General features: G+C 45.3%; 2 protein-coding genes across 2 annotated transcripts; one reads left to right on the top strand and one right to left on the bottom strand.

Annotated features, from left to right (window-relative positions):
- The first annotated feature begins 2,246 nt into the window (after positions 1 to 2,246).
- On the top strand, positions 2,247 to 14,357 carry LOC146601403 (transmembrane protein 178B-like). Its single transcript, XM_085305759.1, has 4 exons — positions 2,247 to 2,645; positions 9,449 to 9,562; positions 10,828 to 10,965; positions 13,826 to 14,357. The coding sequence occupies exons 1-4, from the start codon at positions 2,267 to 2,269 to the stop codon at positions 14,068 to 14,070; spliced, it is 876 nt and encodes a 291-aa protein (XP_085161885.1). The 5' UTR covers positions 2,247 to 2,266; the 3' UTR covers positions 14,071 to 14,357.
- On the bottom strand, positions 13,654 to 23,754 carry PSMC3 (proteasome 26S subunit, ATPase 3). Its single transcript, XM_085305749.1, has 11 exons — positions 23,727 to 23,754; positions 19,898 to 20,023; positions 18,845 to 18,949; positions 18,689 to 18,751; positions 18,077 to 18,214; positions 17,805 to 17,948; positions 17,451 to 17,599; positions 16,853 to 16,949; positions 16,558 to 16,703; positions 16,292 to 16,373; positions 13,654 to 16,174 (listed from the first exon to the last, which is right to left on the bottom strand). The coding sequence occupies exons 2-11, from the start codon at positions 20,018 to 20,020 to the stop codon at positions 16,064 to 16,066; spliced, it is 1,158 nt and encodes a 385-aa protein (XP_085161875.1). The 5' UTR covers positions 20,021 to 20,023; positions 23,727 to 23,754; the 3' UTR covers positions 13,654 to 16,063.
- Between the last annotated feature and the right edge of the window lie 6 nt (positions 23,755 to 23,760).

The raw sequence follows: 23,760 nt of genomic DNA, 5'->3' as shown, positions 1-23,760 counted from the left end.
GAGATGACATAAATGGTCTGCAGTGTGGATTTGTGTTTTCTGTTTTGAAGCTGCTGCTTTTCTATGCCTTTGAATTACAGAACTGTCTCTCTCATTTAGTAGTCCAGATGAGTCTGTGGACTGTCTTGCTTTTTACTCTACTCTTTGAACTTTTACTATTGAAATAGAAGTTCCTGAACCAGTCTGCTGTCATAGCAGTGTGGGCCAGGCGTGTTGTAGTGTATGTGGAATCCTAGTTCTCTGATGCAGGTCTGTTTGTTTGAGAAGGATAATCATGTGAGCTACTCCTTGAGGGGAGTGCCTGTATGGTAACAGACTGATCAGACAGTTGTGCAGCCATTTTTGTGGTCAGTGATTCTTCACCTAAAAACTTAGCAGCCTAGCTGATGGTTACCTTCCTCAACACTTAACACTAAGCTGGTAACCTGCTGTGTGGAACAAAGACAATCATTCATCAAAAATTGTATATGGAAAAGACAGAAGATCAGCTTGTAAGGGAATGTTTTCATTCTCCAAAAAACACAAGTTTAAAGTATGTCTTATCCCACCCTTCATTTGAAAGATTTTGAGGCTATAAATACTGAATGGTAGTAATGATTCTCTGTTATTATGAAAGACCGTTTTAAGAAGAAAGAAAACAACAACCTAAGAGCTGGAAGAAGATAAAAGCAGGTAGGTGACTGAGGGCATGATTTCATGGTATGGGTGTTTTGCTAGCAATGTACCTTTTAGAATTTGTGTCCCTGGTTTCACCATGCTGCCCTCTGTGGTTGCACTGAGAGTTCTGTCTGTGGGGCTGTGTTGTGAGCCTCTCTTTACCTCTGAAAAAAGGAAAGGGGGATGCAGGGGGAACGTGGACAGTCTGTTGTGTGGTTCACAGGCTCCACACAGAGTGGCACTTCCACAATTGCATTGGTACAGAGGGGAGAACAAGTGGAAAGAATCTTAAGCACATGGGAACTTCTTGAGGTAATGATCTTGCCAAAGTTCTGGTCTTCTGAAACTATTGCCTGTGAAAGAGTAGGGTGACACAATAGGATTGCCAAGTTCAGAGAACAAGAATATTCTGATCCTTCCAGGATCTCTTCAGCTGTCAAAATAGAAAGAGCTGTGTTATCTGGGGAGCAGTATCTAGACCAGTGATTGTACTTGAAAAATATTTTTCATTCCTGCTGTGAGAGGCTCGTAATTTAGCTGGTATGTGTTAAAAAAATTCTTTCAATGGCAGCCCTGTCAGTTCCTTTCAATTTGTCTGCCTTCAAGGCAGTAATGTGCAGCTGCATGGATGGTAATCCCATCTGTCCAGTACAAACTGTTGAAGAGAGACATGCTGAAATGTGCTTAAGCAAGCTTTATCCGTGTTGCTGCATGTTTCCACCAGGCCTAGTGCTCTGGGGGGGAGCAGTAGTATGTTGTTGAGTAGTAGTTGAGAGTGCAGGAAGTGAGAAGGGGGTAAAAAAAATAAAAAGGGGGGATGGGGGGAGACATCAAAATCTCCTACAATTGAACGGTTGCTCTTTGGAGGTAATTCAAACTATTTTTTTTCAAGTAAAATCAATATTTTTGAAAGATTGAGGTTAAATTTGTAATTTAGACTTATTGTACTCTTGGATCATTTTAGCTGGATGCCAGATTTGACAAGGTAATGTGCTAACAACTGGCCTTGGGGACTGGGAGAGCTGCAGCCGGAAGAACAAGTTCCATAGAACAAACAGGATCAAAAGGGATTTTGTGTCCCCTCTATTTAACTAATGGCTTGGATTTAGCCTGCTTCTCCTAGACCTTTAGAGCTGTTTTATGCACTTTAGGCCTTGTTTTCCATTAAGTGATAACAAAGGGGTGAGGAGAAATTATCAAAATGCCAGAAAACGCTGCTACTGGTTAAATTTCATAGTCATTTTATTAAAAAATGCTTGATTTCTGTCTTACCGGTACCCACCCCTGCCCTTCCGCTGCCCGGGCCAGCGAGCAAGAGCCGAGCACGAGGGGAGAGGCGGCTGCGGGAAGGGCGGGAGGCCCCGCGCAGGGCCGTGCAGCCGCCCCCGCCGCGCAGGGCCGCCGCGACCGTTAGCGAGGCCGCGACCGTTACGGCCGCCCCTCCCCCCGCCTCGCGCGCACCTGCCGCGCGGCGCTCCCCGCGGGCCCGGGCGGGGAGCGGGGGGCGCCGGCCCCGTTCCCCTTCCGGGGCCGGCGCGGCGCGGCGGGCGGAGGCCCCCAGCCGGGCTGCAGGGGAAGCGCCCGCCCCTGCCGCCCCCGGCGCGGTAAGATGGCGGCCGCGGCTCAGGCGCTGAGCGGCTCCGGGCTGCTCCTGGCCGCCGCCGCCCTCGCGCTCCTGGCCGTGGCCATCGGCACCGACTCCTGGTACGAGACGGACGCGCGGCGGCACCGCGAGCGCTGCCGCGGCTTCGGCCACAAGCGCAGCGACCCGCCGGGCTCCATGTCGGCGCCCAGCTCGCACCTGCCGCTCCGCGCGCGGCCCCCGCGGGCCCTGCTGCCCGGGCGGCCGCCGGCCCCCGTCCCTGCCGCCGCCGCCGCCGCCCTGGACTCGCACTGCGGCCGCCGCTTCAACTCCACCGTCTCGGGGCTCTGGAGGCGCTGCCACCGCGCGGGCTACGAGCCGGACAGCGAGGAGCTCATCCGCAAAGGTGCGGCGGGGCCGGGCCGGGGCGGCGGGGACGCGGCGGGGCCGCTGCTGTCCGTGGTGCTGAGCGCGGCGGCGGCGGCGCCCGCTGCAGCGCAGCCAGCGCGGCCCGAGCCACCCCCGGCGGTTCGTACGCCTCCCGGCCGCTTACGGTGCTGCAGTGCCGGGTGGCAGCGCGGCCGCGGAGGGCCCTTGCCGCTCCGGCAAGACTTGGCTGTGGGCATTCACCTAATCCCTAGCTCCTTTTTGGTTATTGAGTGCCAAAAGATGAGCGGCATGTATATTTTTTTTAATGTTTGTAGCCCTGGGATGTTCACGGCATGGGAAAAGGGACCTGTTGTTCCTGCTGTAGCACAGGGGTTTCTCGTTGCTGCAGTGGATTGTCAGGCCTTCACCGTGGCAGATCTGCCATCAGTCAGGGCTCCAGGGGTGAGAGCTGTGGATCTTCTGCTATTGTGGCACACAGTACCAAGCTGAGCAGGTCATGGAGCGTAAATAGAGTTCCTGGACTRCATGGCGCCACTAATGTGGCAGGCTGACCCACCAAGTCAAAATAAATGACATACTAAACAAGCTTAAGGACAAGAAATGTTGTGAATGGTTAATGATAAACAAAAAGATTTATTGATCCAGCAAGTTCATATTAGCATGGGGACAATAGGGACTGGGAGGAGTGCTTCCACTGAGGCGCAAAATGGAAATGCTATCAAAAGGAAGTGGGAGCAGTTCTTCAGTGTGGCCTCCAGCTGTGATGCTAATTCTGCACAGCAGAGGATGGATATACCGGCCTGTGAAGCTCAGCTCATTTGTCCATTCTTTCCAATGCACAGCAGTGACTCTTGCTTCTAGAAACTTAAGTGCCATGTGATCAGCTTCTTTCTCTATTTCATCTCCTAAGATCCATTTTCTGCTTTTTCATTTATATTTCCACATTGATCTCACTTCRCTAAAAGGCAGCTTGTTAATTTCATTCTATTAATTGACCTTGCCATGTAAAACGTGTATATATTTTTCTGCTTCATATMAACCCAAATGCTTTCTGCTCCCATTTAAGATTAGCAAAGGTTGGGAAAGGGGTGGAGGGAATGCCACGTTGGTTCTCAGTACTTCTGGGTTTGGGGGATTTTCCCAGCAATACACCTGCCAGACACAGAGGCCATATTCTGCATACTGCATGCATGAGAGCATTATGGGGTGATTAAGGATCTTACATATGGTCTGATGTGTGAAACTGGAGGGACTCTGAATCTAAACAATTTTTCTTCTACTTTCTTTCTTCAGCTGGTCTAGTAAAGGGGATTACCTTTCCCTACAAACCTTACTTCCCTTATATTGTTTGACTCTTTGGTCTGCAGTAACTACTGTAAATATTTAGACATCATCTTATAAAGAGAAAGTTTATTATTTATAGTTCTTACAGAGTCAGGTCCTCAAATAGAGAGGACTCTCAGCCCTTCCCTGACCTACTTCACTAGCTGCATTTCCTTGTTCCCACTGTGTCTGTCTTTCCTCTGACAGCTGTAATTAAGCAGCATCTTCCAGCAGTGGTCAGCCGTGGCTGTTGCTGTGCTCTTCTCTCAAGCACACTGCTAGATCTGGAGCTTCTGAACAGAAGCAAATGATTGGTTTTGATGTGAGCTTAAGATCACCTCTGGAAGACCTCCCTCTCTTCTTGGCTTGCAATAGAGTTTCAGCTAGATCTTTTGTGATACATAATGCCTTCATACATTTCTAAAACTAAAGATTTTTGCAGGCTTTTAGTGACAAAGGAGTAATTCTTGTGAAAGCCTAGTGGTAGTTTTATTTAGGATCTATATTCTCCATTTTCTAGTGTGTCTAGAATAAGGGCTTTTTTTCTTCCTGTGCAAGTCTTTTGAGTTCTGAGTAAATGACTAAGTCCACAAGTGCCCTTATCCATTTAAATAATTACATGGATTTCTAGTGCAGTATTTATTTACTGCTATTAGTACAAAGCACACATATGTAAAGGGAAGAAGCAGGAGTCAAAAACTGTTGGGCAAAACAGAGGGAAAATATTTAAATATGAGGAGAATAATGTGTAGGATTCTTCTTAACGTGCAATATTACTATTCTGGAAATGTAAAAAATGGGACAATTTCACTTTTAAAATACAATTAAGAGGAATGCAAAAAAAGCAARAATGTACAAAGAAAAGGGGGAAAGTCAAGTTTAGCAATTAGTACAAGATAGCAGTCAAGAAACTGAAATAATTGAAGGGGAAACTTAGAGGCTTTGTGTGCAGGGAGGCACTCTGTGAACCCCAGGTATAAGAACTTTAGCCCTGTACATCACCACTAGAGCTTGTGCTGAATGGATTATGGGCTGCATAACTCATAGAGCAACAAAAAAAGCCATGCATGGAGAATTGTTAACTAGTGAGGTCCTGTAGGGTTTTATTAACTGCTGGTTGATACTCTTACCCATCAACATGAAAAAAAGTGTTGCTTACAAAGTGGTGACAGTAGAAAATGATTAACTGGGAAAGATCAAATAGACTTCTTTGGATAACCTGATGGGTTGATTTGAGCAATATGCATTTTAACACTAGTAAATTCAAGAAATGAAAAAAAGACTMATCACTGGCCATAAACTCAGGGTTTTGTTGCTTTTCAGGTTTACTCTGAAAAGAATCTTGACTAGGACTGGTTGGTCTACTAAGTACTGGGTAGACATTACCTCTTAGTGCCACAATGTAGCTGGGAAGGTGAGAAGAACCATTGGATGCTTAATCAGAGGGATGCTCTGGTCTGTGGCATTTATGAGGCCATTGAGGGAAAACTGCTTGGTCTTGGTGTCTGTACTTCCAGTCCTTCCCAACTGATAAATTTTAAGAGTTACAGAAATGACTCTGAGGTCTCTAGAGCGGGCATTATAGTGGGATAATTAATTCAATCTGTTTAGTCATGGCCATAGGCCAGTCAGATCTGTTGAGGAAGAGTTATCATGGCTCTGTAAAGGAAAGTTGGTTTACAAAATCTAGTGGCATTCTCTGGGTGATGATGGGGACTGTGTGGACCCATTGCTGTTATGCTGGTCTCAGTCTTGGGCAGAAATGGTAGGAATAGGCCAGGGAGCTCTAGTGACCACTTGGTCCTGGGGCACAAGGGAGGGGAGGGCAGGATGTCATGTGGTAGCTCAGCATTAACTGCCCCTGCCCGCTCCCCCAGCCTTGCTTGTGGTGAGGAGAGGGCCTTTCCCAGCTACGTGAGAGTAGAACTGCTCTAAAATAAGATCTGAGCAAGGTATCAAAAAGTAAGAGCCTCTTCGTTTTCTCCTCTTTAACGCTGGTCTGTAGGCAGCGTAGAGGAGAAACATGCACAGTTTGAGATCAGAGAGAGTGGAAGACTAACTGAGAAAACTCTGGGGGCCAAAGCCTGGGATTACAAACTGAGTGTGGTAGAGCTGGCCTGGGTCTGGTTTTCCAGGAGTCTGGCAGCTCAGGAAAAAAAGGGCCTGTGCTCAGGCTGGGCCTCTGGAAGTCCAGTAATTCTGTGTAGCCAAGTCCTTGGGTCCTGCCCAGCCTTAGTCATCAGGCAGGAAAAAGGGCTTGTCCAGGGACACTCCTGTGTGTGCCCCAAGGGTGATGTGAGGGCACGGGAGGGACACCTGGCTGCAGCTCTGAGGGAAGGAAGAGCATGTGCGGGCGAAGTGTGAGGAAGAGTTGGCTCTAGTAGTCATGTAGTTCAGCCATGAAAGTGTCAGTGCAACACAGCATGATGCAATTGATGACTGCTTACACTTTTTTTAATCAAGAAAATTGCATATGCAGTATAACTTTAATAATTTTCTGTTAATGTCACCAAGAATTGCAAGGAACAGGCTCTCTGTGTAACCTTTGTCCTGTACATAAGCATTACGATAATCTAATCACACAAACACGTGCCCCCCTCTGCTCTGAGGTCTCAATTTCTTTGTGTAAAAGACTGCACTCACTTATTTTTTTTTCTCCTTCTCACTCACTACATTACTCCATCCTTTTCAAGCCRTTGCCTGAAGGCAAAGTTTTTAATTTTGGCAGGCTTTCTTATTGTGCTTGTCTGAGTGTATTATAAACAAAAGTGAAATCACTGTGCTAGCAACTTTCTAAAGTGGAGGGCATGATGCTGTCCCCATTTTGTAGACTGGGATTTAAGGTGTAAAAGGATTTAGGACAAAGGTCCACACCAGCCTGGGGTATCTTTGAGATACCTTTGACTCTTCAGTAATTTTGAGACTGAAAACCTTTTTTTTTTTTTTTTTTTTTTTTTTCCCTCTCTTCTTGAGTCCTTAGAGAGCAAAGGACTGTACCATGTTGGATGAAGCCCCCTGGAGCACCTTTGTACATTTGAGCATCTCTGCAAGTCACACCCAGAGCTTTTCATTCAGAAAAGCAGAAAAATGAACTAGTGACTGCCAAGGATTGGGGTGCACGTAATAATTTTGCAGGAGAAGGTGGGTGGTATTCAGCTGTGAGATCCCCCTCACCGCTTGCTGATCCCCTGCTTCCCTGGCCTACATGATCCAATTTTTCCAGCAGATGAAACGAGTACCTCCAGTGAGGGGCCTTACTTGTTTTGGCCACAGTGGCTCATACCAGAGCAGATCCATCCTGTGCAGTCAGTGAAATGGGAATCTTAAAGCAAAAATAGCYTGTGATTGCATAATTAAAGGCTGTCACCAAGCCTGTGAATGAGAGGTCAGAGCTGGAACCAGATGAGCAACATAACCCTTGGAATTTAACAACTTCTGAGCTCTTCACTTTACAAACTTGATATTTTAGCATAGTTTTATGTGTAACCTGCATGCAGTTAGTGCTTTGAATTCTRGAGAAAAAAATATTAGGAATAATGGTTTTAAACCAGAGGCAGAAAGAATTGATGTTCAATAATTTCTAAACAACCCATTTTGTATAAGAAGCACTGGAGTGATTTTGCTTTCTTCTTCATGTAAACTAGTGTAATATTATGGAGCAAGGACTTTCTCAGTGATATTTCAGCTAAGGATTGCATAGCTTTGGATCATATTGGATATAAGAGTATTTCATTGTATACTTTGCTAGTCTGATTTTTCTCTGATGAACTACAAAAGTAGTAGTCCTTGCTCTTATATAAGATATTACTTCAAATATAGTACTTTTATAATCAGTATATATAACTTCACAGATGAACCCTATGCGTCTTGTAATCTGAAATGTCTTTAGTTTGTAGTGTAGATGTATTTCTCTACAACACGTAGAAATTACATATTGAAATTATTACATTATTGATGAAATTGGATTAGATACTGTAATGTGCTGTATGTGGCCTGAGTTCTTCATTCAGATGTGTACAGAGCTCTTGCAAAAGAATTTGYGTCCCCTCTGGCTGGTTTGTATTACTGATGTGTTTGTTCAGGCAGCACTGTAGAGTTGTGCTGAAAAACCAGCAAGGAGGGTGTGCTGCTCCAAGGGGTGAGAGCAGGTGGCTGAAGTTGTAGGGCCGCAACTCTACGAGCTGGCCTAGCGGTGGGGCCAGGGAGGGGGGTGCTGCCGCAGGGCAAGGGGGCAGTGGGAGGTGCGGCCGAAGAAAGGAGCCCACTGAAAATGCTCTGCTGAACTGAACCTTATTCTTTCCCCTTTTGGGGTATGATCTTTGCATCTCTTCTTGTYCCATCTCAGTAATAAACATCAGGGGTTTCTGAACGTGGGGAAATTCAGATCACCTTTAACTCCCTGGCCTGGTTGCTGGAATTGGCAGGGCCTCTTSTATCCAACTCCTAATCCAATGAAGGGGATGCGTCCTCCTTGCAGGAACCAGGTTGTACGGTCCCACTGAAACGTTCTTGGAGAACACAGTTGTGCTTCCCACTGCTGTGGGAGTAGAGCAAAGCTCGTTTCTTCTGCTGCTTTTCTAATGTCTTATGCAAAGCTGAAGTCCACTGATCCCTGCTAGGGACTGTTCACCGGCTTAATTAGCTCACTGGCCAGATTCTGTGTTTGCTTCTGAATGATTCTTCTGCCCCAGTGTTCAAACAGCGGTAATGACCCTGCAGCCATTGTTTAGGGGACTTTYTGTAACACTTAGCTCTTCATCTTTTTGGCTGTTCTCTTTGTCCACACTGTGCGTGTTTGTGCTCTTTCCCTGCTCTGCCCCAACTACATTTATAAAAGGGGGAAGGGGGGAGGAAGGCACCCTCTTCCTAGGATCATTTCTGTTACTGATTTGCYAAGTTAAAAGTCCCTTTCAAGAGGAATATGCATGTAGGTTCATGTTTGCATCTGGGATACAATTTTATTCAAACTATAATGGGAACAAGACTACCTGGGCACTATTGTTAATGAAAAGCAAAGCAAAGAAGCAACAAGTTCTGGAGCGAATTCAGATTTTTCTCCCAGGTGATTCACTTTCCAGTATTCATTCAAAAATTTTGAAGTGAATCAACTCTGTCTCCTTAGAGACAAAACGATCCTGTTGGTACTTCGAAATGTTCCTGTCTCCTCAGCCATCCCAAAGAGCCTCATACCAGTGTCTCTAGGAAATCTCCACAGCTGTTTTGGTGACTGTCATTGCTGTTTACCTTCAGCTGTTTACCTCCTGGAGCCTGCCTGGGCCAGCACCTTGTTCCCTCTTTGCTGGTGTTTCTTTGTAGCAAGACCCCCCTCTCCTCTTAATCCCTAACACCTTTGAAGTAACAGTTTCTTTTTGGTTGTATTTGCTCTGTTATTGAACTAAGATTTCCCTGGTGTGACCTCTGCTGGGCTAACCAACTCAGCATTAAGTGCAAGGCACGGGAGTTCCATCCCATTTCACACTGGTGTCTCTTTTACAGGTGTTATTCAGCGCTGCACTGCTGTGAAGTACCACTACACCTCTAGCTCTCTGCCACGCAACTTACCCATTAATATTACCAACACCATCCGGCAGGATGAGTGGCATGCTCTCCGTAAGTAACCCAAAGCAGAGTACAAAAATGGTCAGATTATTTAATGCCTTACTGCAGTGCTGGGTGTGGGCTCTGCTTTTGCTGGTATCTAAGCATAAATACATATTGATTAGAGAGGATGGGAAAGCAGCTGACATAGTATAGTTGGAAGGGGACATGCGATTTGGAGTGGCTTATGTGGATGAGTTCAGGAATACAAGAGTATGTGTAGTGTGTTGCCAGGTAGCAATATGTGTGTTGCCAGATAGAAAATTACTATCTAGATCATGGCAAAAGTGCTGCAATATCTCGTGTGTTCTGTACAGAGCTTGTCACGTTCGCCTTGTGCGCACGGGTGACTTCTTATAGCTCCACTGCAACCAGCACTTTTGAGAACATCTCAGTTTGTCTTTGCATCCTCCTGTTGACAGTTCCTTGCCACTAGCTGCCTCCTGCCCAAGTCCTTCSCAGACACCTGACTGACCACTACAGTCTGCTGCCAAAAATGACTTGGCCCTCTTTTGCCCCTACTTTGCCCTACATGTATTTGTTGTCTGTTGCCTTTGCCTCCCGTAAGTCTGCATAGCCCCAATCATGTGATCCTCAGTGCTGAGGAAATCCAGCTAGAGACTGAACCAGCACAAGACAAGAACAGCAGCTGTATTATGGTAACAAGGTGCTGTTCACATCACTGGTGTCTGAGCGGTTTCTTTAGAGCTTGTTACTGTAGTTGTTCCATTCATACTGTATTGATCTATTTTCTGCTTGTGTCTTCCCACTATTCCTGTCTTCACTTCACACTACCTGCCTTCTATTTGCTAGTCCTTTGCTTCCCTTCAGCATCTCTTCTCACTTCTTTTGTTTCTGTCTTCAGCTGACACTCACCTAAGAAACTCCACTCCAAAGAAACACACCGTGATCAAAAAAGAAAGTCCTTGCAGTACTATACATCTGCAAGCCATTGCAGAATTCATTCTGCTGATAATAATGCACTGCTTCTGTCCCATGCTACTCTGGCCAGTGTTTCTCTTGGTTAGGACAGGTATGTTCTCTAGTTGTATAGTGCCCAGCATAAGGGAGTCCAGTTGGCTGGATTCCCTAAGTAAGTTTCAGTGTAAAACACGAAGTATTTATTTGAAAGAAGTTACAGGAGGGGATGCCCATGGGCAGAGACAAACTTTAGGAACAGCAAACCTAAAACTCTCTAGACTCTCTTCCTGCTGTCCTGTCTAGGTGCCTCCATCTTCATTTCTTCCTTCTTGCTTCTCTCCTTTCTCTTTCCTCAGACCTGCGGAGGATGACAGCTGGCTTCATTGGCATGGCAGTCTCCATCATTCTCTTTGGGTGGATTATTGGTGTGCTGGGCTGCTGCAAGCAGCAGGAGCTCATGCAGTATGTGGCTGGGCTGCTCTTCCTAATGGGAGGTGAGAGCCTTTTGCTTTTGCATTCTACTCCTGCAATCACCGCAATTGCCATAACGGGCTGGGGAGGTGCTCTGAGAGGTGAAACCAGCCAACAGCAAACAGGCAAAGAGATTCCGGAGTGTAGCAAACCATCAGCGTAGCAGGGGGCAGGACCTGGGTCTGGGAGGGTCTGAGCATCTGTCTGGGTAGACACTGCTGTGTGTGCACGGGGGCCCGTTGGTCTGGAGACGGGGAGCATAGCCAGGGGGCCCATGGGCACAGCAGGGGTTGTGGCCTGCAGCTCCTGACAGAGCTTTCTCTTCATCTTGTGCTTTTTCCCTAAAGAATCTTAGCAAAGAAAATCAATGTAGAGCCCCTTTCTGCTGCTCCACACAGTGTTGTGCTCAATTCTTTGGGTAAAGAGAGCACTCAAAGCCTGCCTGTCTTGCAGGATGGGTGCAGTCAAGCCTGGAGGAGGCTGGCCCAGTGGTAAGGGCATGAGCTCAGTGCTCGCAGATGCTATTACCTCTGTTCCTCTGCTCTGGGCCAGACTTTCTGCATAGCCTAAGGTCTTTCTATGCTTTGATTGTCCAACTCAAAAACAGGGTTAGTATTTCTGCTTTACCTGAAAGGGGTGTAGTAGGAACAAATGTCCCAGAAGGATGATGTCATGAGATACATTGAGGACAGAGATTTTAAAATATTGTATGCAATAAGTAGGCAACTTTAAAGTAGGAAAGGAGAGGGCTTTGCTTAAAAAGCCAAAGCTAAGAGGATAGCTATYGGCATCTATATAATGGACCCAGGCAAGGAACTCAGTGCTCCAAAGRCATCTCTATCAATTAAAGAAGTAGTTGTGACATTATTTGGTGCCGCTTTGGGGAAGGGGAGGGAGGCAAGAGAGAACCAACCCTCCCTTGCCTTAAGCAAAACACCTTTAGGAAGATTTTTGGAGACCTGCACAGAAAACCACCCTGCTGACATGGAGTAATGCTGGGAAGGCTGGGATTTAGACTTGTCCTGTCCTTGGTCACCTTGCACGCACAGTTGCAATTTCCTTTCATTCTTTATCATACAGCACTGAAGGAGTGAAGTGTTGTAAGTGGAAGAGAGATACTGGGTCGCCTCCAAGTGCTTCCACACTAAGATTTTGCTGTGATGGGCATGCTGTCAGCAGTAAGAGATGTTATTAGCACTTAGACAGAGATTCAGAGGGGGAGAGAATGAAATAACCACCTTGACCTTCAGTTTAGTGTTTTCTCAGTTTGACAGGATCCTTTTAACATGGATGTTTCAGAAAGTTGTCTTCAGCTTGGACAAGCATTACTTAGGCCAGAACAGGATGAAAGCAGACAAGATTTAGTGTTTCAGCCTACCCACACCCAAGACATGTGCTTTTTTTTACCCCCCCATTAATGAGATGATCAGATGAGAATCTTACTGACTAATTAGTGCTCCACACTTCAGCCATTTCCCCAACCCTTCTTTCTGCCACAGCAGGTTTCTTTTATCTTTCACAAAGAAATAGGCTCTGCGGATAATAGTGCAGCAAAATTTCTATTTAGAAAAGAAAAAAAAATAAAGGGGAGGGATTTTGTTTTGAATTCTAGAGCAAGTTCAAAGAGGCTTCCTTTTTTTTAAGGGTTGAAGCAAGAATGGATTTGTGGAYAAGGGRGAAATAAAACAAACAAACRAAAAAAGTTCATTTCAGACATAGCAGTCTGCATGTGCAAAAGCATTCAACTGCTTGGTATGAATTGATTAGCACAATCAAGATGGACGTGACCTGCCTAGTTCTTATTTAGAATGTAAAATAAGTGTGTGTGTGTGTGTGTGTGTGTGTGTGTGTGTGTGTGTATAAAACTAATTAGTTATTATTTTATATATAAATTAAATATTTATTTATTTATTTTCCTCAGTTGTGAGCCCTGAACCCAAAGGATAGGTATTTTTTGATTTTTTTTTGTCTGTTTTTTGATTTCCTTTTTAATGGAGGATGCAGTTTTTCTTGAGTAGTYGATTGCAATTTTACAGAATATTGTCACAGTGCATAATGACTGCTTGTGCCACTTGAAGCTTGCATTTTTGTCTCTGAGTCAGTGACTTGGACAGACYAGAGTGCCTTAATGATGCAGATTTCATTGACATTTTTTTCCTTTTGCTCTCCTAGCTTTTACTTGGGTTGATCAGGCATGGGCTCATGAATTGAGAACACCAGCAAGACTGGGCCATAGAGGAGAAATGTTAGTTTGTCTCACGTTCTCTCTGTCTGGCTGTCTCTCTCTCGGTTGCCTATTTAGGTTTTAGTGAATGAGCAGTAGCAAAACAGGCAGGTGCCCTCCCCCCCCCCCCCCAAAAAAAAAAAAAAAAAAAAAAGGGCACGTTCTATGGGCCTAGGCACCAGCTTTCAGCAGAAACTGGGCAGTGCACTTTGCAGACCTGGGCTTCAGCTATTTAATGTCCATAGATGCTTCGACCTGGCTACTGTCTGGCACTTTCTGACATTTGTTCATGGCARTAAATAATGGCTCAGGTGAACTGAACCATAATGAGCTACAAGCACCTGAGCTCTAAATTGCAATGGAGGGACCTAAGGCAATATTGGTTATCTGGGAGGTGAGGTATGCTATAGATCCATGTATTTTGCTATTTATTTAGTTATTTTTCTGCTTGTTTTACGTTCCCCCCCCCAAAGAAGGATGGCTGGCAGAAGGAAAAAAAAAATGAAATTTTTAATTCTTGACATTCTTGACTTCTTTGAAATAGCTAGACAGCGTGAAGAAAGAAAGGGAGGCAGCCCCTCACACACACAAATTAACCCCCCACCACCACCATAATTAACCTGAGGGCAGCATAGAAGCCTTTTGCTTTTCTCCTGCAGGTACRTGCTGTATCATCTCACTCTGCACTTGTGTAGCTGGGATCAATTTTGAGTTATCGCGCTATCCTCGCTATGTCTATGGGCTGCCAGAGGACATCAGTCATGGCTATGGCTGGTCCATGTTCTGTGCCTGGGGAGGCTTGGGCCTCACTCTGCTGGCTGGATTCCTCTGTACATTGGCCCCTTCACTCAACACGTCTCGGGCACCAGTACAAAAACCCAGACAAGAAAATGGGGCTGTGTGACCTCCGACRGAGCAAGATGGGACTCTGGAAAGCGCAGCCTGGGCAGAGCTGTGGGTTAACACCAGGAAGAGGTGGCATGCCAGCGTGCGGAGAGCGGTGCCATAGCTGTGGAAGTACCAGCCTGTGGGATGCTGCTACAGACTCCAGTCTTAGACATTGCAAGTAACTCCAGGTTTGAATTATCGCTGATTTGCTCATTGATGGTTTAAGGAGGGGGACAGTTCTTTCGTTTTGTTTTTCTTCTGTTTACAAAGGATTAATTTCACAGCTGTGTCTTTTTTTTTTTTCCTCTGTTTTCCGAACTGTACCCCAGGGTCCTGTTCTTGTCCAGTTGTAAGGGATGTTTACGCACCAACTCTATTGCTGCAGGTCTGTTCGTTTTAATTCAGACCCACATTAGGACACATTAGGTGAAGTTGGCTTGAACACTTTTGCAACAGACATGTCCAGCATTGGCTCAGGCCATCACTTCCCAAGAGAACCTTGATCTAAGCCGAGGTTTAGGCCAAAGAATTAGCCCATTAAGTCAGTCAGTCATCTAAAGCAGAAAGCTGTGCTATTCTGTGCTGCAGTATCAGCTATTTAGTCACTACTAAAGCTTTTTTTTTTTTGAAAGGAGCCTGCTCTAAATGAGCAGCAAGACTCTGATGAACTCTTATTAGCTTTAGGAAGGAAGGGGAAAATTTTCCTCAGCTCCTTACACAGGTAAGGTTACTCATTCAACTAACAAACGTGCCCTTGTTTTAATGGGGAGAAGTATGCAACATGCAGCTTACAACTATTCCGCTAGGGGCCAAGGCRCATTTCTGAAAGTAACTCATAGTTTGAGCTGTTGGAATCAACTGTCACCACACTAAGTGTGCGTGTGACTCCTGTCCTGGGAAAGGAGATGAGCAATTTTCCCTGAGCTCAAATAGCAGTACTGCTACAATAGCAGAAAATGTGCAGCGCCCCCTCCTCCCCCCCCCCAAACATTAACGTCCAAAGGAACTACAGTGTATTTTCCTCAGGAACGCGTGGCTTCTGCTCACTTCACCACTCACCCTTTTATAATGTTAAATGTCTCCTGAGCACAGGAAATCAAGAACACACACGCTCCACTGGAACAAGCTCCCTTGCTAAAATGAGCAGTAAGAGCCTTGRAACCAGTGCAAGTACTTGGGCTAACTCAGGAACATCAGCCAAAGTGCTGCAGGGTGCATTTTTCTTTCATTCATCTGTTCTTTCTTCCCTCACATCCCCAGCCCTCTCCCAAGCTTCCACAAACTGCACAGGTAAAGATGAGATGGCCAGCATTTGGAGATGTTTACATTGTATTTCAAATACAATACAGTGGCATGTAAGATATTTAATGATAAAGTCAGTGTATTTATGAAAAGTGTAATTTTTAAATGGAAGTTGTAATTCTCAACTGGCATTAAAAGTACTGAAAGACTTGCTCAGAGGATGAAATGTGAATTCTTTCCCACTAATTACCAGACTGATTCACCAGAAAACTCGCACATGTATTAGCCATAGTGCTAAAGCTTCCACAGCAAAGTCAGATAATGAATGAAGTTAAAACACCATTCGTGTGTAAATGTTGTTCACCTCTCCCTCACAAAATGAGTGTTTGTTCAAAAGTTGGTTAAGACCCTCGCAAACGTGTAGTCTGTACACAAGCTGCACAGGGGAAAAGAGGATGCTAYCTGAACTGCAGGTCAGCCCCTTCAAAGCACGCTTACTGCAGTGTTACCCACTGCTCCTCATCCAGAAGAAACACAGCACAATTTAATCCAGTTTTAGCAGCAGGAGGCTCCAAAGGCAGTAGGATGGGCACCAAGGACAGGATGTTCTCCCTTTCCCTCTTGTAGCTGTAGAACCACAGCACATCAAGGATTTTTTTTTTTTTTTTTAAAAAGGAAACGCTTTATTTCTAGTAGACAGAAGGTGAATAGTACAGTCCAGCCTCGTCCCCCCTTCTGCCAAGGCCAGAACCTCAACTGGGCAGAGATCAGGCATAGTATTGCAGATTGGCTTTTTTCTTTGCTTGAACCTCCAGGATTCCTTCCATGTAGTCCTCGTGTGTGAGCTCTGTAGCTCCACGGCGGAGGGCAATCATCCCCTGCCCAACGAGAGTGTATTTAGAGAAGGCGTGTGAGCACCACCTCAGTTCAAAGTAAGTTATTCCATTCCAGCGTACACATCTCCCTCCTCTTGGCTGCTACAGAGAAGCACTTACCGCTTCAACACACACCGCTTTGCACTGGGCTCCATTGAAATCATCTGTGCAGCGAGCCAGTTCCTCGTAATTCACATCAGGGCTGGTATGAGTGRTGGTGGTGGAGGGGGGAAAAGCATGAGAACATGTAGCCAGTAGAAAAAACAAGGTATGGCGTTTCCTTAAATAAATTCCCYCTAAAATAGAGTGCCTCCCAGCCTACAGCCCTGAAGTACTGTCACCATGCATGACAAACATAGCCCCAGAAGACCATGCTGCTTCTATACCTGACATTCATTTTGCGTGAATGGATCTGCATAATTCTGGCCCTGGCTTCCTCATTAGGCATTGGGAACTCAATCTTGCGATCTAATCGGCCGGAGCGGAGCAGAGCTGGGTCCAAGATATCAACCCGGTTGGTTGCAGCAATCACCTAGGTAGAAATAGGATCATCAGTCTGAGGCACCTGGAGTACAGACCTCTCCTCCCKGGGGTTCCTCCATGCTTCTTCCTAGACATCATTCTGCATCCTCTGCCAGGGACCCCCTGGGCCTCAGTAGCACTTTCTGCTAGATTCCCAACCTTGACTTGAGTGTTAGGCTGGAAACCATCCAGTTGATTAAGCAGCTCCAGCATGGTCCTCTGCACCTCCCGATCACCAGCCTTCTCACTGTCAAACCTGTGGAGAAAACAAGAGAGAAAAAAAATATACATCAGCTTGAACCCGACCACCGTGCCCTTGTATTTTTCACCACACGGAAAGGCACAGTCACTGCAGGCACGTTGCTTGGCTAAGCTCTTCCCATGCCCCCATGAAGCTACAGCAAGTCTGACACTGATGAGAGACTGCAACTAGAATAACTGTCAGCAGCATCGATGTCCTGTTATGTCCTCAGCACTGAACAGGTTATCTAGGTCCAAGTAGTAATTGAGGGCAAACACCTCCATGTGCCTGATACAGTTACCAGAAAACAGACTTGTACTGCAGGAGACCATCAGATGGCTCCCCAGCATCACTGTGTTTCACTCACCAGCTTGAGGAGTGACGCAACTGCTGTCATTGCTTTTTGCCCTGTGTCTCTGCCCAGGTCGTGCATTAAGCTAGGCTTGTCTCACAAACCCAGGCAAAGGAGACTGTTAGGCGGCTCCCAAGAGCTTTACAACACGGCTCGTACCTCACCTTTTAGTGCCAATGGCATCCAGTTCGTCAATGAAGATGATGGAAGGAGCTTTCTCCTTGGCTAGAGCAAAGGCATCTCGTACCAGCTTAGCTCCGTCGCCGATGAACATCTGCACAAGCTGTGGACCAGCAAGCTTCAGGAATGTAGCCTGTGAAGTAGAACAAAAAAAATCCTATACTTCATTTCTCAATACTGTTAGTGCCAAATGCTATRAAGAGCTCTTAATTAAACAAGCAAACAGACCCACCCACACACCATCATAACTTCTGTTTAGGTGTATAACCCCTTATCGCTTGGAGGCATTCTTTTTCAGCTGTTATCCTACAACACATGCTTTCAAAGGTTTCTCTTACCTTGGTCTGAGCAGCACATGCTCGAGCTAAAAGTGTCTTCCCTGTTCCTGGAGGTCCATACATAAGCACTCCTTTGGGTGGCTGTATACCCAAATTTTCAAACTTCTCCTTGTGATTCATTGGCAGGACAATGGCCTCCACAAGCTACACCAAAAGAAACATATTAAACCATAAAACCATCCTACTCCACAAATCCAGGGTGCCTCAACTATGAGCTGAAGCGCAAAGACTCTTGCCTGTAGTCTCACAGCAAACTAAATGTAAGGTATCACCTCCTGAATTTGCTTATCCAGCCCCCCGATGTCACTGTACTGCTCTGTGGGTCTCTCATCCACCTCCATGGCTTTCACTCGTGAATCATATTCTGTAGGCARGGTCTCCAGGATCAAGTAAGAGTCTTTGTTCACTCCCTGTAAACATAAGAAGTCCACCAGCTTTGCTTAAACCAGGTCCTTCAGACAGCAGTTGTTAATAAACACGCAAACAAAGATGATTCACTAGACCTCCAGGAGCCCCAACACTCTTAGCAGCAGTTTTAGCACYGACACTCATCAAATCACCACAGCTTGGCAGAATGGCCAACACTACAGCTAATCCAGCACGTTTTAAAAGGAAGGGGGCTGATTTACTTCTTATGATACAGAAGATTGTTTTTAGAGAACACACTAGGCAGATATTTGAACTTTAGTCACTTGTCTGTACAAAAGCTCCCAATACTACTTTTCTATACCACAGATATTACAGAACCCATAAGCTTTATGYATTAAAATTTTAGTATAGAAGGGGTCTCAGCAATCTAGGCAGATTGGCTCCTTTCAAAAGAAAAAAGCACAAATAATTTTCTGGGTTATATCATATCTAACAGTCACAACAGCATCACTCACCACTAGATCTCCAGGTTTCAATTTCTCAGCATCAACCAGCCCAATAACAGGCAGGAAATATGTCTGTAAGAAAGGAATCAAAGTAAGTAAAACCAGTTGTACTAGGATGGGGCCTGTTTCAGCACTCCTCACCCCTAACTGTGCACAGGGTCCCACCTGGCGAGTAGAAGTCTTGATCACGGCACACTTGCCCTTTCTCTGGGAATCCAGGTCAATGTTTGCTCCATCCTCCTCCTGGTCATTGGGGTCAACATCCAGTAGCTGAAAACCACAGTGAGAGATTCTATTATATTTGAATCAGACAAGCAGGGCCATCCTGGGATTAAAAAACTTCTAAATTACATATAGTAGGAAAAACAAACTTCCCATCATCCATTAAGAGTAAAATTCTGTGAGCATCAATGTACTCCTATAAAAATTATTTTCTTCCTTTCCTCATCAAGCAGCAGCACAACAGCAAGCAGAAAGACACTACAAAGTCCAGCAGAACAAAGGCACCAATTCCTCTTTCATTTATAGCAGTTCACATTAAGCCTTAAGTTCACTAAACTCTAAAACACTGGTACAAACAATCCCACCTTTTTTTAAGATAGAAAAATGTTAGCATTCTTAAGCAGATCAGCAAAAATATTGAATTATAGAAGGAATGCAATGCAGTGTCTGGGTCTGCTAAAGGCTTTTATGAAGTTATCTTAACTAGCTACTTATAATGAACAAAGCAGGTCAAGATGATGTTATAAGTAAGCAAGTACCTAAGGAATAGAAGCTCCTGCATTCATGCAACTTGGTTAGTAAGGTACAAACACATCAACTGAGTTAGCAGTGAGTGCACCCGTAACGCCTGTTATGAGGATAACGTTCCGTAGGTTGTAAATTCCAACCCATATTTTTCTTTCTTTATACTTTGCTCACTCCTCAGACCTTTTTTTAAATGAGGGCSTCGTAGCGACTGCTACTTTGACTGCAGAATTCCTCTTCAGGCAAAGCTAGGAATAGTTTATAGCTTTTTAAAAAACAGAAACGYCACCACTTTCCATTTACTGTGTCACAAGTTTCAGAAAATACGCACCAAATTACACACTCCTAAGTCCACACAAGTTTGAGGAGACACCACGTTTCAAATTACAGATGCACTCCCCTGCCCTCCCTCCTCCTGATACAAGATGTGCACCCTTTTAGCACTGCTCCAGAAACGCACACCTCTCCCACCTCAATAACATTGGAGACAAGGTATGGCAAAGTTTTGTTCACTTTGATCTTCTCGCTGTTCTCTTTGATCTTATCTTTCATGGCCTGAAGCTCATGGGTCACTCTCAGCACTTCACTCTTCATGATCTGGAATCAGGATGYACAAGAAAGAGATAGGAATACTGTCAGGAGATTAAGGCAACATCAAGCTCATATATTACTCTAAAAGTGTAACAATTATAAGAAGAATATAAATCTGAACAGACAGTGGAGACAGAACTCTAATGTAAAAACAGGAAAAGTCAGCAGATTAGCCCAACTTGGTTAGGAATCAGGCTATGCAGACCATTCTAGTCTCTAATTAATCAATACCCCTAAGAATTTCTTCTCAGTGTCACTRGATAACCTTAAGACTGCTCAGGAACTTGAAATCTTTGTGTGGAAGCAGGAGCCTAAGACACGCTTCTTGATAAACTACTGACAGATGTTACTCAGTCAGCACATTTGCATCATGCAGTCACAAAATTCCCAATTCCTAAAAATCAAACCTTTAAGCAACAGTATTGTAGCTAAGATAATCTACAAATACAAGTGAAGCAAAGTTTGTAGTAAAAGTCATCTGTATTATTAGGTCAGCTGCTGCAGTTGGAGGCAGCAGAGAAGTTTTTAGGCACAGGAAAACAATGATGGGACCATTTCTGATTTGTCCTTTCTCATGTGCTTGTCATTTTCCACCTGTGGAACAAATAAATCCTGAGCTGCTCTGACCACCAGCACTACCTCTAACACTTCTGCATCTGCAGCTCAGAGTGATACTCAGTGCAGCAGCACTTGGATGAAGAGGCCACAATTTCCAGGACAGAGTGTTTACCAGCTATACTGGTTGAAAATTCCCATATCACTTTACCCAGCTGCTCCTTCCCACCTTCATGCTGCCACAYGCTATGCTGTAAGTTTTAACAATGCATCAGCATATGGGCTTGCAATGGGACCTAGACAAGGCAACTGATTATTTTATAGAGGTACRTAGATACTTGCACGCATATAAAAGTTGGTTTTGTCTGTTTGTTTACAGAAGAGCAAATGACAGTGTGCCAGAACACGGAACGGACGACATGCAAATAGCACAGGAACAAACAGTCAGGAACACTTTAAACAGAAAATTATCGCTGCAAAGTAGCAATGTAAACTGAAAGTGTGAACAGCGGCAAGAGCAGAATTAGGCCTTATGTCTACTGACTGCAGCAGGAGTACCAGCACCTTTGTCTTTGCAACGAGCTTTACCACCACCATCACCAGTGGAACAGAGAGAAGCCGAGATGATAGTTTTATAGAGCAGTAACATTCTACAGGACTGCATGTATCAAGATTTACATAGGAGAAGCAAACCACATCAACATTTTGTTCTCCTTGAACCATAATACTCAGCACTGGAATAATATCTATTGCTTATCACCCTAAAAAAAGACAGCCAAGTCCTAAGGAAAACAATGGAATACAGCCTCATAGRATAATACAGGTTGGAAGGGACCTCCGGAGGTCCTGGATGGAGGAACCTCCTGCTCAAAGCAGGGACACCTATGAGGTCAGACCAGGTAGCTCAGGCCTTTAGCCAGCTGGGTCTTGAAAACCTCCAAGGATGGAGACTGCACAGCTTCTCTGGRCAACATGATTCACTGCTTCACAGTGAAAAAGGCTGTCTGTGTACCCAGYTGGAGCCTCTCATTTTAATTTAGGACCATTAATTGATGGTTTCTGTTAATCTTGCCCTTCGTTAAGGTACAGAATTTTATCATATTTAAAAAAATATAGTGTATTGAAAGAATCATGGAGAACTCAGATTTCTTAAATCTCTATATAATTTTAACTTTTCTAAGGTTTTTGCCACAACCTGAAGAAAGAACAGTTAGAACAGACAATAGTTCGGTAATCACCATTCAACAGTATGTTTATGTCCGAGACTAACGTAGCTAATACAGCTGTTTCTCCAYGCTGTCTGGCTGACACCAGCACATGTTTTGCCTCCTTTCTTGGTTCACACACAGAGTTTGGAAAACACACTGTGAGACCCACAGAAGCAACCGTAACACCAAGTGGTCTCAGGAAAACTGGTTGCAGCTGAATTAGCTTATACGATTCCACTCAACTGGAAAGCCACCTTCCCTAAAAACCTATCTTTTTCAAACTCTTCATGCTTAAACATAATACTGTACTGTAACACACAACTATCCACAGGACAAAACTGTTATAAGGAGCAAATACAGAACCTGTTACATAAAAACACCAGAAATTCGATTTAAAGTAGTCTGGGAAACTTGCAAGGAAAACTGCATGGCTGGCAACTGTGTAAACAAAAAGAGACCGTGTCAATAAATATTTCTGCCACCCTGACTATGATACTGTCATTATAAAATGAAGAAGGCTAATTACACTTTTGCTCTGGTCTAAAAAAAATTAAAAAAAAGACATGTTTAACTTTGCTGACTTAAAAGTATAATGAAGTACACCAAAAATTATAGCGTCTGAGACAGTAGGATAAAGTTACTTTGTAAAATTTATAAAATCACTTATCTCAATGTTACCAACATTGAGCARTAGAGATAACCTTCTATTGAAGTTGCAAGTGCTCTTCTACGTGGAATCGGTCTATCTAGGGATCTGTTTTAACACCTTTATCAGTGAGCTAGAGAAGGTGACAGTACTCTCTCAACCTGTTTGCAGATGACATCAAACTSGGGGAAGGTCTGTATGCTCAAAGGCAAGGATGGCATTCAGAGGGACCTGGACAGGATGGAGGTAAGGGCCTACAGGAACCTTACAGAATTCACTGAGAACAAATGCACAGTCTTGCGCCTAGGAAAGAAAAGCACCGTGCAGCAGTACAAGCTGGAGACTGGCTGGGGAGCAGCAGCCTTTCTAAAAGGGGCCTGGGGCTCCAGATGGACAGCCAGGTGAACACGGGCTAGAAGCACGCCCTGGCAGGCCAACAGCATCCTAGGCTGTACTAATAGGAGTGCAGCCAGTAGATGGAGGGAAGCAATTCCAGCCCTCTACTCAATACTTGTTAGACCATATCTAGAGCACAGTGTCTAGTTTTGGGCTGCCACAATAGATGAAAGACACTGATAAACTRGAGTGAGTGCAGCATACGGCCACCAAGATGGCCAAGGGACTGAAGCAAAGGCCTGGTAAGGAGAGGGTTAGGGAACTGGACTTGTTCAGCCTGGAGAAGAGAACGCTTCAGAGGCACCTGACAGCAGCCTGCCAGTACCTATAGAAAGGTGTTGAAAAGACAGACTCTCCCCTGGGATACATGAGGAGGATGGCGGACAATAGATATATACTGAAATAAGAAAGGTTCGGACTAGATACAAGGCAAATCTTTTTCCTTAAGACGGCAGTAAAGCAGTGAAATAGGCTACCCAGAGAAACTACAYGGCCCCTATCCTTGAAGGCTTTCAAGACCCAACCGGACAAAGCCCTGAGCAATCTGGTTCATGGCAGATCCTGCTCCGGACAGGCAGCTGGACCAGAGACCTCCTGAGGCCCCTTCCAASCTGAATTACTCTACGACGCTATCCCTGTCGCAGGCCGCGGGGCAGGTTCGCCCCTTCGCTGTGTCCGCAAGGGCCGGGCAGATTCGCGGGCTCTTCTCTAAAGCGTCCAAGCTCCTGAGGAACAACCGTCCCGTCAGGTTCCTCAGCTCCGCTTAACCGCTCCTCGGGCCGCTCTTCCCCGCTAGCGAACCGCACCTGCTTTCTGCTGATCCCTGCCCCGTGGTCCGGGTCCCCCCAGAGCGCCGCTCCCCCCCGCCCCCCCGGCGCGCGGGGCGGCCGCCGGCCGCGCTCACCTTGATCTCGCTGTCGAGGAGGCGCGTGCGCTGC

Source organism: Rhea americana, unplaced genomic scaffold, assembly GCF_003343005.1.
Source record: "Rhea americana isolate MKP2758 unplaced genomic scaffold, rheAme1 scaffold_102, whole genome shotgun sequence".
NCBI lineage: Eukaryota > Metazoa > Chordata > Aves > Rheiformes > Rheidae > Rhea > Rhea americana.
The sequence above is the reverse complement of the archived record's forward strand: the minus strand, read 5'-3'. Positions and strand labels throughout refer to the sequence as shown.